Genomic DNA, 16,597 nt, shown 5'->3' with positions numbered 1-16,597 from the left:
TGCACGTGTATTCGATGTGCGTTTGCATATACTATCGCGTCACATAGAAGTACGTACTTATTACGGTACATAGTGTCTTGATAGAAAATGTATGTTGAAAGTACGTTGTGTCTATTAACTGAAATAAATAACTGTTCTAGGAAATGCTGGTGTTATCATATTTTTGATTTACTATGATTTACTATATATTGTTAGCAAGAATAAGGAATAATAAGATTGTTAATAAGTAAAATAAAAAAAATGTCGATATTCGATTATTCCTTATGTAAAAAATTGTATTCATTTAGCCGAACAACATTAGAAATAGTGAGAATGACTACGTATTATTGATACTGATACTACATAACCTATACTATTATTAATCCATATTTTTAATTTTTTTTATATTTCTTGAATACTATTTCCTTGCTCATATCTTTTCTTATATATTTAATTTATCAAAGAATATTATCAATTAATAATGATTATTATTATTAATAAATATTTTAATACTGATTTATTCATATAACTATTGTATGTTTTACGATAAACGCATTAATAATTAGAAATATTACTTTCTTATATAACATGTTGAGATTATAATATTAATAATGTAAAAGATAGTATCTAGAAGGATGAAGAATTCAATACACGATTATTGTATAGCTATCAATTTTGTACATAATACATATATTAGTATACAAAGCTTTTTTAAGAGAATTTTTTTATAATTAAAAAATATATTGTATTATATGATACATTATATTATATTATAGATAGAGAGTTAACAAAAAGAACAATATGAATAATATTCTTTTTATTATTACATGATATATTTTAAAAATTAAATTTATATTATGACAATATTTCACTTTACATAGATGTAATGATCATAAAGAATAAAATGATTATAAATGTTTTTATATATAATTTTATCATTAAAGAATATATCTTATAAAAAATAATTGTATATACTTTTGAACGACACTATACAACGTAACAACGCAAACAGCTATTGCTGTTCAACACGTTTCTTCGATTTTACCTATGATTAGGGCTGCCACCTAGCCGGAATTCGACTGGTCAAACTAGAATTTTCAAACTAATGCCGATTGTCGATATTATAATCTCGATTAGCTAAAAAATTAAATCGCTTAGAAAGGAATATTTCACAATTACTTCCCAATCAAAAGTTACAATTAATTTCCGGACAGAAGATTAAACACTGCTTTGTTATCTACTGTTTGTTGTTGTAAAACATAACACGATACCATTATTTGTGAGTATAAAAGAAATTGTTATTGATACGGCATATTTGTAATGTCAAATATAAAAAGTTATATTTATATAACACAGTAAACAAATGTTTAGTTTGATTATTGAGATGAAATTCGATTATTAATTCATTAATCACTTATTCATTTATTTTTACATTAATTATGAAAAAATAAGAAAAATAATATTCGCTTCACAGCTTTTTCGTCTGATCCTTTTCTACCTCTATAATTTTGAGACAGATTGAAAATTTATTGCATGTTATAAAGTAACAACCATACGTATGATCACATTCAATTTCGATTATTTATCATTTTTATAATTAGTTTGTTTCGTAATTGTAAATTTTTCGATCTTTCATTCTTAGAATCATGATCAAGCAATTTTAAACTGTGAAATACGATCATGACTAATGATAACATTTATACACATTTCTTATCTTCTCGCGAAAGATTCACTAATTCTTAAGAACTTTCTATTTGAGACCTCTTAATTTTAAATTCATCACAAAAATCATTCATATATAAAATTATTCATATCTGTAGACATTCTTAATATCATGACATTAAGTAAAAATTTAATTTATATTTATATTAATTTCATTTATTTTATTTTAAATTTAATATATATTATTATTAAACGAAAAACTTTCTTAAAAAGTTTTTTGTTTAAAAAAAACATAAACATATGTAAGAAAAAAATATAGAAATATAAGAATAATATAAGAATAAATATAATATTTTTCGAAAAAGAGATTATAAAAATATGGGAAATAATAGATATTTAAAATAAAAATTAAAATAATAGTACCGATAAAAATATAGGAAGTCTTACGAATTTTTATAAGGCAGAAGAAAAACAAAAGTTTTTGGTGTAACTAATTGAGAAAGAATGAAACCAAGTAGTAAAGGAAATTGAACTTAAGAGGTGAACGGGAAGACGGAAATACTGATCATCCGGTATCGAACTTGCCTCTATTATAATCTACACTTCATTGACCTACTATCTATTATAGAAAATATACATATAAAAATATCCCACAATGAATGATATAAGCAGACAAAGGATAATTATTAGGTTAAATGTTCATGAACAATACAGTACCGTTGCGAGCTCACAACGCAACAACAATTCGACACTTTATGTATTATTGTAGTTTTTGTAGTTAAATATCATATGCATTATATCATTATAAAAGATAAATGAATGACACAGCTAGATGATAAAATTGTTTGTCTAATCAAATCTTAAGGCGCGTTTATATTAGACTTTTTAAAGTTGAACAAATGAGTTGATCAACCTTAAATCATTCACAGTTGTTTATGTAAAAGTTACAAACTCGATCTATTAAATCGATTTCCGATTTATTCATACAATATATAATTCATTTATTTGTTAATTGATCTAATCAAAAATTATTTAATATAAACGCAGCTTTAAGCTTATATTTTGATTAAGTATCAGATGATAGATCATAATTAAATAAAAATCGTTCATATGAATTAATTTTCAATCAGAAATATATGATTTGAAGTTGGTTGATTTAGTTGATCGAATAAAAATTATTTAATGTAAGCATAGTTTTAGAAATGGATCGAAACTTAATTTTCAGATTCGTAAAATTCAAATCTAAAACTATATGTATGAAATTTCAGAATTTTCGAAATTTATGAAATTCAAAATTTTCAAAACTCAGAATATATTTTCTTTTTTATTTTCTAAAGAATATTATTTTGTTAAAAATTTTAATAATAAGTTATAATTTTTTAAATTTTTTAAATTTTAAAAAATTTTTTAAATTTATAATTAATAGGAATAATTATCATTTTTTTCCATAGAAACTATATTTTAATTATTATAATTTAATTAAAATGATTAAAATAAGTAAACTAAATACAAAAAAAATTGGATTATTATTAGTTAAATAAAAATAATTCATATTGTCATAATATTTACAAATTATTAACGGTTATATAAATTATATAAATTATTCTTTACTTGGATTCGAAAATTTCGAATCAAAAAAATGCAGAAAAAAGCAAAACATAATGAAGATGAAATTTTTTGAATTTTGAAAATTTTGAGATTTTAAAGATTCGAATATCATATTCTCAGTAATCATGTACAAAAATAAATTGAAAAAGAAGTAATATCTTTATTTAAAATTAAAAATTTTGAGAAAATCAAGATTAGCAATTTGTCAAAAATTGAATAATTTTTGAAATTACTTATTATAACATATATATTTTAATATAAATATTATAACATATAGTTTATATTATTTTATATTATTAGTTTTATTATTAATTTATATTATAGTTTATATTATATTATAATTATTATAATTATAACATAATAGTTTTATAGCATAAGTAATTCGTGTATATCTATAGTATATTTAAATAATTTTTAAATAATTTAGCAAACTTTTAATTATAATAATTTTTTATTAGATTTATTTATTAGGTTTAAATATAAGTTATATAAAGTTTAATATTTTTTTATAAAAATTAAAAAATATTGATTGACTTAAAATTATTTAATTCTATTTAAAAAAGATGCATTTCCATTTTTCAAATGCATTGATATTTAAAATTGTATAAAATATTCAAATTATGCTTCATTAAATTTTAATTTATAAATTTTTTTTTATCTTTAACGATTTATATAGCTTGTTCCAGTTTTATATCTTGTTTTTTTTAAATCATCAAAATTTTTTAATGTTACATAACAATATAATATAAGAAAATAATGTAATTTTATAACAAATAATATAAGAAATTTAAGAATTTAAAAATTTTAAAAAAGTATTTATAATTCTTTTTAACTAACTAATCGAAAGAGTTTTTATTTATATATCACTTATTTATATAAAATTATTGCGAAAAAAATAGATGTATATATATATATATTTTTTATCATTCTTATAACAATATTATTATCAATATAAATCATGTTTTTCTTTATATATTCTTATGTACATTATTCGCTATAATTCTTTAATTGTGCAGAATAAAAAAAAATATTTTAAATAATTTTCAAGTTTGATGATAGTTAATAAACAAATTATATATAATATATTATTCTGTTTAAAAAAAATTTGAATCTCAAAGAAAATTCTACGAAAAGAAATATATTCTATATCAATAATTTTCTTAATCTCACAGCAAACAAGAAAATTACCAAAATTCAATAACGTATTAAAAAATATATTACGTTTTTTTTATCGTTATGATAAAAAAATATTTATATATATAAATGGTTTCAAAATGGAAATAAAATAATTTTTTTCCATCGTGTATTAATTAGTATTAATAATTAACAAATGACGTTTGAATATTTAATGATGCGAAACAAATTTTATCCAACTTCTTATTGCTCAAATTCTTATTATTGTACTCATTATATAGAGATTTTTTAAAAACTTTATTTAATTATAACTTTATTATTATTTAAGTAAGTTATTTAATTAAATTACTTACTTATAAATACAAAAATAAATAAATAAATAAATAAAAGTACAGAAAAGTTATCTCTCGATTTCGATGATTTTGATATATATTGTACAAATCAATATTTCGAACAAAATTTTTTCTACATATAACTGGCTTTTTATTTACAAATAAAAATTACTACTATTATATAAAATTTCATTTATCCATATATCCATATATTTTTATATTTTTCATATATCCATTACAAAATATGCATCAGCAATTTCTATTTATTAACTATTTATATAAACATATCATGACGATTGGCACATAGATTGTATAATAAATGATAATATTATATTATACTCTATTATATTAATATCACTATATTTATAATATCTATCCATGAAGAGTATACACATAGATCCGTTGAATGCGAAAATAACTGTTGAGTAATTATGTTTTAATAATAGATACTACAAAAGTATGAGATTGATATCGTTAATTTCAAATTGTTTTATATTTTATTTTCACTTAAATTTTTTATGGATAAGATACTAATAACAATGTAATGATTTTTGCGAAATATCCAAGTTCGATATAGGTTAGGATTGAAATATTTCAAGCTTATTATAATTCATAAGGAAATATATTTTTGAACGATTCATCCATTATACTTCGTAATAATTTATTTATATTATAAATATGTTTATACGTATGTTTATACATATATTATGAATATATATGTATAGATTAAATTCTATATTCTATATATAATAGCAATTTTTTTTTTGTAAATCTCGAAAACTAATATTATGTATATATATGAAAATGTTATATAAAATATTGATTTCTATAATATATTTTAAAAAAAAAATAGTTTCATCAAAAAATAATAGTTAAAATTATTTAGAGCACCAGTTATTTATTTTTTCTAATTTATAAAAAATCTCGAATATACTTGCAAATCTTTCATGACATAATAATATATTATAGGATATCACTATCCTATATAATTATTCTCCTGTGAACTATTTAATTTAAAAATTGATATAATAGTTTTAGAGAAAACATTTTATATATATATATATATATATATATATATATATTACCTTGTATATTATATCTTTTATTATATCTTGTATATTAATATCTATTTTCTTAAAAAACAAAGACTTAAGCCACAAGATTATATTCTACATTTTATTTATTTTGCATATAAAATAATCTCTTATCGATAATCCATTTGTATTTAATTAATTTAATTGTATTTAATAAATTAAAGAATTAGCTATATTGACTTGAAAAGTTTTCAAACTTAATTTTTCAATTTATTTTTATAGATATTATAAAATTATCTTTTGACTACTTATATTATCCATTCTTATACATTCTATATATCTATCTTTTTGAATCTTTTTGCATTTATCAAATAATGGGCAAAACTATCAAAATGTAAAATAAATTCATTATGTCATTATTTATATAAAATTTATATTTTTTATATTTATATTTATAATATTTTTTATATTTTATTTATTTATATTTATATTTATAATTTTAGTATAAAAAGAATTTTAAGAATTTTTTTTAAATAGAATAGATTTTTATATTAAAAATTCTAAATTTTAATTTTAATTCTAAATCTTAAATTACAATTATTTTGAAAATGCTTATATTAATATTAATAGAATTCACAATTAATTCAATATCAAAACATTCAAATCGTACTTCATATCTTTTTTAAAATACAATTATCTATATCATAAATTCTATCATCATAGTAGTTTTTTTTAAACTTCTTTATCGTTATCATTCTACCAACTATGAAATATTTTATCGTATGTTCATACAAAAAGTTTCATTTAGTTAATCCTAATCTGAAACAAAAAATATATACGTATCTGTATATGTATTTTTTCAACATTTTGTGAAAAATCATGAACGCATTTCAAGATCATCAGTAATTTTTTTCGATTCTGTATGAATATGTTTTATCTAAAAAAAAATATTCATAAAATACATCTACATTTACAAAAAGAAAGTAACTTGCAAGACACTTAAAAAAAGAAAAAAGGATTAACGTCACTGGTCACGCGATTACAACAAGAATTCGAACATGTGTTTCATATCCGGTGAATCGAGAAGAAAGTATGGACTTGCAAAGTTGTTTCGTTGTGTGGATTGACTACTTACAGCGAGATCTCGAAAGCCCTTTCGATGAATACAGTCCGAAAACCATAGATATTTAGGAAACATTCTATGATTGGTATTCACTTTTTTTTTCGATAGTACAATATTTGTCAAGTTATGTCTCTCATTCCGAATTAATGTTTGACTAATATTATAACATTTATTATTTTTATTTTTCTTCCATTTTTTCTCTTTCCTGTTTCTTTTCTCTTCGAATAATTCGATATTTTTATAATTCGGATAGTTCGATCTATTTTACGCGACGCACTGAAATAATGTCACAAAAAACGGAAATAAAAATTAATAAAGCAAATAAGTAAGTAGATCGGAATTCATACGAAATCATACTGATAATATTGTAACATACATTCATCATGAAAGTATACTTTTGCTTATCGAATGGTATTATGTTATCCAACGTGACGTTTCTTTCATATACGAAATATTAGTTAATTGGATTTCGATTTTTTCGTTCACATGACGAATTTTCATTTTGATATCGTATATCGCAACAAAGTAAATTTTATCGTTTCGTTCAATCGATCAATCTTTCTTTTCTCGGAATTTATTATTATGAATCAACAATCGTCATTAACTTGTTTATGTTTAAAATAATAATTGCGTAAAAAAAAAAAATCGAACTCGTCATTGTTTTACGTGTGTTGTTTTGTATACGGTTGATTGAATGGTGAATGAAAACAAAGGTAGATATAACGAGGAAAGTCTAATGTTTGAAACTTCTTTCCTTCAACAAGTACATTTTTCAAACGTTACCATCGGTCAGATACTTTCTCTTTTACTTATCGCAAAGAACGAAACTGATGCATCGTAAATTGTAAATACATCATAGAACATATATGAAGAGTGATTCTTTCGAAAGGTATACGCACACATATACGAGTGAAGGCTGATCGAAAATAATATTCATACACGAAGGTTAGTCGATGCGTGGAAACGAATACATTGTATTATAATGTTACTAATACATATATTAGTAGTTCTTTTTTCCTTCGTTCCAACTGTTTTAATATAGAGAATAATAGAGAAAACAAAAAAGACTGCTCATTTCGTTAATCGTAGGTTGCAAACTCTGCGTAATATTTTCTAATGGGTGTGTCATGGAATACCGTCACTCTAAATTCCTCTGCGAGTTCTTCGTTTATTTCTAGTTTCTTCCATTATTTTTTCTATTTTCTTTTTATTCTCTTTTCTTTTTTTTAACAATATTTAAACTATTTGAAATCGCGAAAATCTTTTGATACTCAAAGAATTTGGACTTTTTGAAACTTTTTAGACCCGAAATTTTTTAAAACTACAATTTTTGTAATTCGAAAAATAAAGAATAATGTATAAAAATAATTTATGAAAATATTGCGAATATATAATATAAATTTATTTTTATATAATTTATAATAAAATGGTAAGATTTTAATTGATTACAATAATTTATATACATAAAGAATAAAATATAAAAATTTTATAAATTTAAGTTTAAAGAAATCTAAAAATTAAAATTTATTAAAATTTTAATTATTTATGAAACAAATATAATTTAAAATTATAAATTAAAAATAGCAATAATAATATAATATCAAAAGTTTTTTAAAATATATCAATTAATATTTAAATTAATTGATATATTTTATCAAAATTTGCCTTTATTGACTTATTAGTACATAAAAAAAACTATCGTAAAATGCTGTGAATTTCCAAATTGTAAATTTTCAATTTTGATATTTTTATAATGATTTGAATCATTTAAAATTGTTTTCTCAAAATTTTTTAATTATATCTCTTTTCTAACAAATATATATAAAAAAAACGTATACGAAAGAAATTGATTAATAATCTATTGATTTTGACAACATATTTCAAAGTCATCGAAATCTGTGAGTATACCTTTTTTCTATATAATTATCAATATTTTTTAGAAAAAAAAAAGTTTTGACTGTATTATAGGTTATTATAGGACTTTGTATTATAGGTTAAATTCTAACAAATTCTCTTCTTTGAAAGAAAGAAGTTCTTCACTTTCAAGTTTGTGAGACTATAAAATTTCTAATTCGAGCTTCGCAAATCTAAAAAATTAGATGATTTCGACAATTCTTACTTTCGATATCTTTATTTTCTATCTTAATGCTTATTTCTTAATCACAAAAAAACTAAACAAACAAAACTTAAATTGCAACTCATATTTTCCAATTAATCGAAAAATAAAATTACAACATCTATGAATCACTTCAATGTCGAATCATCTGGAATCGAGAAAAATAAGATTCCAGATTGATCCAGATTTAAAACGATTAACAAAAATCGATCAAATTGAAATGAAAATAACATATCAAATGTATTTTATGAGAATGTGAACTATTGTAGCTTTGAAATATAATCAGTATTGATATGTGTTTCGCGTAGCAATCGATACTTATTATATGAGTTCGCCGTATAGCGGTAGTCTCGTAATAATATGGCGACTAGGATCAAGCGGAAATGACTCGTCAACCGGAACGAGGTTCTTTCACGATCCACTCGAATTACGGACAACTGAAATTCAAATAAATTCAATTTTATATTTTATTGTAAAAAAAATAGAAAAAAAATAATAAAAAAAAAATTCTAAAAAAGATTAATTAATTAGATATTTCTGGAGTATAACGATATATTTATATTCAACATTTATATCATACAATTTGAGACTAATGATGAGCATATATATACAAAAATATTTGAACGCTTGTTATAGAAATATCAAACAATAAAAATTAGATTACATTAGATTCAAGTTTTAAAGGTAATAATTATTATAAGATACAAAAATACATCGTAAATATTCTTCAAAGCTTAAATATTAATTCTATTAAACATTTATGATGTAAATAAGATATAAAATTAAATAATTATAACACAACTTATATTACATTAATTTATGTTATTATAAAAAATTATTGAAATATAGAGTATTATCAATACAAAAATACAATAATTAATTCATAATATAAGAATATTGTTTCACAGATATTATGAAAATTAAAAATGAATCAACTAAGTATTAATATAATGTATTTATTAATATAATGTATTTATTAATACATACATTTATTAATACATTTATTAATACATATTAATAATACATACATACATTTAAATACATAGAATCTCCACTATATCTTTTCAGTAAATGTTTTATAATATGTATAATTTAATAATATATATAATTTTATAATATATATGTATGTTTAATATTAAATGTTTAATATTTAATGTTTAATGTGTAATATATGTATAATGCTTTATATTTCTATAAATATTATTAGATTTATTTGAAATTTTATATATATATATATATATATATAAAATTAATAATATAATATAAATATATATATATTATTTTTATTTTATAATAATTATAATATTATTTTCAAAACATAAGTTTAATCTATATTTTTATTGCTTTTAGTAGCGAATATCAAATACTTTTATGTATATACATATACAAGATGTCTTTAAAATCACAATACAAGCGGCCGCCTAATGATTCTATAATGCAAAAAATACATAGAAAAAAAAAATAAATTTTTTTTATTTAAGGCTTCATTTTTAAATAAATCAAGTTTAAAAAATTTTCAAACATTTTTGCTAATAACTATGATTATGGAAGATGAAAAAAAATTAAGAGTTCAATTATTTAAATTAATTTATATTATATAATAACGAAATGTTATTTATATTTATTTAATAATGAAATTATTTTTTTCATTGATCCAAGGGAGTTTTATTTTAATGATGGAAATGATTTCTAAGCATATATTTATTCATCAAAAAAGCTTGAACAATGTAACGAATAAATACTATTTTTTTATTCAAGTCTTTGTTAATTCATGAGAACGTAATTGCACAAACGTAATCAAAACTTTTAAATATTTTAAATATAATTATAAATGATAATAAATAAATATTAATCATAAATATAAAACGATTTATGAATATATTGATGTCAGTTAAATTTATTTTTAAAAATAAAATATAAGTATGAATTTGAAACAATTAAAAATGAGAAGGGAAAAAAGACCGCAATGTACTACGTTTAATGATCATTTCGTTATAAGAATCGTACAGTTTAATATATTAAAATACATGTTTCTGATGTAAGACTTTCACCCCTGAGGATCATTCTGGCATCCGAATCTTTTAAAACTTGAATATGTTATCGAAGAATATATTGCTGGTCTTTTCTTCTTCTGGATCCCTTCCTCTCTATCATCTTTTCCCTCTTTCACTTCTTTCTTGTATGAATATTCCTACCTTTTTCTTTTTTTTTCTCATTCTCAATCTATTCTCTTCTCTGTATTCAACCGGTAATTATATAAGAAAATATAAAAGTTTATGCATACAATGATCTCTTAACGATCTAATAAAATCGAAGTTAAGAATCGATCATTCAATGCATATCAATTTTTATATAGCACTTTGAATATGTATTATATGAATATTATATATGTAATATGTAAAACATTTTATTAAACTAATATTTATAAATCGATATTTAAAAAAAAAATAAATTTTTTTGTATAATATATTGGCTTTATGTGAATGTTGAAATAATTTATATCGTATTTATATGGTGTATTTATATCTTACCGTATTTTTACGTGTATTTATATCTAATTACTAATTTAAAATAATATGAAATTATAAAATTTATAAAATTATAAAATTTTTATATAATTTTCTTGGAACATATAACATATATTGATTTTCAATTTATAATATATATATAACAATATATAATATATAATATAATATATATAACAATATATATATAATATAATATATATAACAAATATTGCATTATTAAATACTATATCAAATATTATCATCTTAAATATACTATATATTTAATAGCTTAATCTCATGCCTTTTGTTTTACTTTTAATATAACTATATCTTGCGAAACGAAACAACGAATTCATCTTTAAATGTTCGCCGTTCGCGATAAAACGAACGGAAAAGATATTTTTCATTTGATTATATCAGCGATAATGATAAGATTTATAGAATCAAGGATAAGAATAACTAGAACAATACGGTTTAACATTCACTTGGTAACTAAACTTCAATGCTGTTCGTTGTCTTAATTTCATATTTTGCCAATTCAGAGTTATCACCAAATATGTATCGTTCATGAAGTTTCTTATAATAAAAATTATTGCGATAATATCACTATAATAATTATAAAATTATTATATTTATAAAATTACTGCAAATTTAAAATATATTCCAATTTATTATTTATTTCTTTCCTTAAAACAATTATTTCCTTAAACAATTTATTTATTTCCTTATAATTATATCAAAATAGAACTGATATTAATTCATGATTTATAAAACTTAAGCATTTTAAATATTTCTATTAAACAAAAATCGATCGGTTTTATTATATTATATTATTATATAAAAGTGAAATAATAAAGATTTTATTAAAAAACAAATTTATAAAACAATTACTAATAATAATAATACAATTATAATAATATAAATATATAATAATTAATAATACAATTATTAATTTTATATAATACAGAAATTGAAAATTTTTTGTATGTATTTTTTGTAAATGTTTTATATAAAAAACTTTTTTTTATTTGTTTTGTTTCTGTCATCATTTTTGATTATTTTATCCATTAACTACGAAATGCATTTTATAAAATGCATGATACACAATCTCATCAATACATTGTTATTTTTATTTATGATTTCTATACAATGAAAGAATTACACATTATAGTATAGTAAATATGATATAATAATTCTTCGTGTATAACAAATATTTATTTTTTTCTATTTTCAAAATTTTATCAAAATCTATTCGCGTTTAATAAACATATTTCCGAATAAATTCTCAATTAGTATATTTAAAAATATATTTAATAAAATTTAAAAATATAAAAAAATATATATTTATATATATATAAAATAAATATATATATAAATGAATACATTTCAATCTATCATTTAATACACATAATTTCATGGATAATATATCATATAAACGAACATCGTGTTAAATTTTTCATTGCGAGTTAAAACTCAACGATGCATGACGACATCAACGATCAAGAAAGCGTATACAATAAGTAAATAATTTATATACCTATATAGAGAGAAATTTTTATAAAAAGTATTAAACTTTTTTATTTAATAATATATAAAAATATACCTATATAATGAGCAAAACAATACAAATTATTTCAAATTTAATATAAATACAAGTACATAAAAGATAGAGAAGGATGACACTTACCACGTACTTATCCTTATAAAAAAGAGAACTGGTCGACATAATGTTAATCCCAAAGCAACAAGTTGCACTGATCGTAGAAAGTCACGGTTTCATTGTCGATCTCCGTTATTTCGACTGCAACTTCTCGAGGTATCCATTGAGTGTGATGCATACATGCGCACGCGCGTCTGTCAATAACTTCTTATAGATTAACAAAAAGAATTGGAAATTGATCAAATTACTATACGATGACAAACTGGAAATTGATCAAAAAAGTAATAAAAAATTGGAAATTATGAACTTTACACAAAAATTAAAAGAAAGTATTAGAGTTGTAAATATCATCGAAAACACATTTATGCAAAAACAACCACCTGCAAAACTGACAAACAGGACGAGTCAGAGCTGCGAAAGAAAGACTGATATACAGTGTGTATGTCCTGTTAGTTTATGGCCACGGTTACGGCAAGAAAGGTAGTATCTTCCCCTCCTCTTTTGCCGCACTGACCTACAATCTAATGCAAAGGCTCTCTCTTTTTGCTCTCTTTTCCCTTCGCTTTTCTTCCCTATTCTCTCTCTCTCTCTCTCTCTCTCTCTCTTACCTGGTCAATTCTTTTTTAAATTTATTTATTATATACTATATATTGTATAATATTAATCATTTTATATATTTTCTTGCGGAAAAACAATTTTTCATAAATAATCGAAATATATATTTATATATAATTATAATTAATATAAATAATTAATAGAAATAATTAATATAAATAAATTTATATTTTTATTTACATATAATCAATATAATCAATATATGTATTTATCATATTTATTATTTATAACTTTACGAAATTATTATTAACGAAATTAATATATAACCAAGTAAATAAAAAATTTTCTTTATCTAATAAATGAAAAATAGAAATAAGCTTTTTTTCAATTTTTATTTCTTTGTAACATCTGATTGATTTATTTGTAGGAATATTAAAAAATTAGTTTTAACTATCATTCATATAATTGTCGAATATTTACTAGTTTACACTATAATCGAATATCTAGTTATTTTAATGTCTGTATAAGTACAAAGGATAAGTATCTTTAAATATTTTTTATATTAAAAAATTATAATTAAAAATTATTTAAATAAATATTTTTATATATAGTAAATAACTATACTAATAACATTAAATTTACTTTTATTTATATTAGAAATTATATGTTTAAAGATACGAGCAAAACTTTTTAAAATTCGATTCCGGAAACAAGAGAATTCAACATCGACAAAAGTAACCAATCGCCATCTTGTTTGATCGATAGTTGAATCTCGAAACACTCTCGAATCAGAGGTCTACGGCGCGATACGTAAGTGCTCTGTGTTTGTTTGCTTCTTGCGGAACGAAGCTCTCGAATATGACTCAAGAAGGCCAGTAAGTATATAAGAAATCACATAAAATTTTTTTCGAATGTATTCCTTGATTCTGAAATTCCTTCTTATTAGTATTATTATGAAAATAGTGATAGATATTCATGAAATGAGCTTGAATACCGCCCCGTGGCTTTCGAAACACCGCCATGTTGTAAAGATGGCTTTATTGATTCTCGAAATTTCTGGAAAAGAATCGCAAGAAATTATTTTATATCTTTTTTTTCTTAATTTAAAATATATTGTTTTTGTTAATTTTTAAGAACGATTACTCCATTAATTAGCTTTTCTATATTCTTTTTTATTTTTAGATAACTGAGTAAAAATACTGCTTTTTAATAAGTTGTATTTCTAAATAATTGACTATATATTTAAAATGCAAAAAGTACATTATCATTTTTTATATTTCATCAAAATATATCCAATAGTTTTATATCATTTTTATTTTTCACAATTCTTTTATAAAAATAATATCATTTTATCTATAATGACTAGCGGTTTTAATTGGAAACCATAGAGCTTTGTTTCTAACCTTTATCTACATTTTACAATTATTTTACATATGTTTCAATATCTCTTTAATGTCTAGATTTTATTAAACCTCATATTTCATTTTTTACGTAAATTATATATTAGAAATTAATAACAAATGATTATATAGAAATATAATTAGTATTTTAATATATCTCTGTAATACTATTATAAATTTATTGTAAATATATTGTAAATATATAGCATACATCATACATATATGCATACATTATACAAAAATACTATAAATAGTAATAAGTGAATAATATAACTGATAAATAATAATTAATATAAAACTATAATATATAATTATAATATTTTATAATATATAATATATAATTTAATTTTTTATATATTATTTAAAGCTATTGTTTAAAAATTTTTCAGATTGCCTCCCCCACCTGTTATGTGGGCTCAGAGAAAAGATATTTTATTTGTTACTATCTGTCTAGAAGATTGCAAAGATCCTATTATTAACATCGAACCACAAATGATATATTTTAAAGGAATAGGTGGAACAGAACAAAAAATGCATGAAGTAACAATTAACCTATATGAAGAAATTACCCCAAATAGAACAATTCAGAACTTAAGAGGAAGGACTTTAGAATTAGTTCTTTTTAAAAAAGAAGAAGGTCCATATTGGCCAAGATTAACAAAAGAAAAGACGAAAGCCCATTGGTTAAAAAGTGATTTTAACAAATGGAAGGATGAAGATGATAGCGATGATGAAGGTGGCATGGAAGGAAGTAGTCACGATTTAGAAGAAGTGAGACATTATTATATTTAAAAAATAATATTAATTATATTTAAAATATTTATTTACAATTAATTATTTTGAAAGAATCAATTTTATAATCTAAATTTGTGTTATTATTTAAAGATGATGCGACAGATGGGTGGTCTAGGAGGATCTGGAGACAGTAAACCAAACTTTGATGATTTAGACGAACTAGGAGATGAAGGTGAAGGAATGGATAGTGACGATGATGATTTGCCTGACCTGCTTGAATGAAAATATTATGATGCTACTTTAAAATAATCTTCATTAAAAAAGTAAAACATACAAAAACAAATGGCGACTTACGTGCACCATCAGGCAATATTTCAATAGGCCATGCTATTTGTATTTTCATTAAATTTGCTAATGGCCCACATTGCAGTAGCAGACAAATAAGGTGCACAAGAAATTGTCAACATAACAGAATACAGTGATCAAGAGAAAAAAAAACAGTAATATTCTTTTTAAAGATTTTCCAATCCTTCTTTACTTCGTAATTCATAATGCTAAGTTATAATGAACAATCCTTTTTTAATAATAATTACTTGTGTATAATATGAAGGAGATAAAATAATGAAAATGACCTAAATTTTTGTGGAATTGTTTATTTCAGAAAATCCCATTAAAAGAACTTAATACATACAATGTATGTATGTATAAAAAAACAATTTTTATTAAAAATAATCTTATTTTGTCTCTTTATA

At 21.1% G+C, this 16,597-nt stretch overlaps 1 protein-coding gene across 2 annotated transcripts; it reads left to right on the top strand.

Moving 5' to 3' along the window:
• Nucleotides 1-14,459: 14,459 nt before the first annotated feature.
• LOC122717728 (prostaglandin E synthase 3) lies at nucleotides 14,460-16,482 on the top strand. 2 transcript variants are annotated; one of them, XM_043942066.1, is made up of 3 exons: nucleotides 14,460-14,585; nucleotides 15,500-15,881; nucleotides 15,996-16,482. In XM_043942066.1, the coding sequence occupies exons 1-3, from the start codon at nucleotides 14,569-14,571 to the stop codon at nucleotides 16,125-16,127; spliced, it is 531 nt and encodes a 176-aa protein (XP_043798001.1). In that variant the 5' UTR covers nucleotides 14,460-14,568; the 3' UTR covers nucleotides 16,128-16,482. The 2 variants fall into 2 exon arrangements, with proteins under 2 accessions (XP_043798001.1, XP_043798002.1); XM_043942067.1 differs by lacking the exon at nucleotides 14,460-14,585 and adding an exon at nucleotides 14,821-14,966.
• Nucleotides 16,483-16,597: the final 115 nt, after the last annotated feature.

The sequence above is a fragment of the Apis laboriosa genome, unplaced genomic scaffold (assembly GCF_014066325.1).
Source record: "Apis laboriosa isolate Shangri-la unplaced genomic scaffold, ASM1406632v1 scaffold56_cov145, whole genome shotgun sequence".
Lineage (NCBI taxonomy): Eukaryota > Metazoa > Arthropoda > Insecta > Hymenoptera > Apidae > Apis > Apis laboriosa.
Note: the sequence above shows the minus strand (reverse complement) of the source record. Positions and strands in the feature narration are given on the sequence as shown.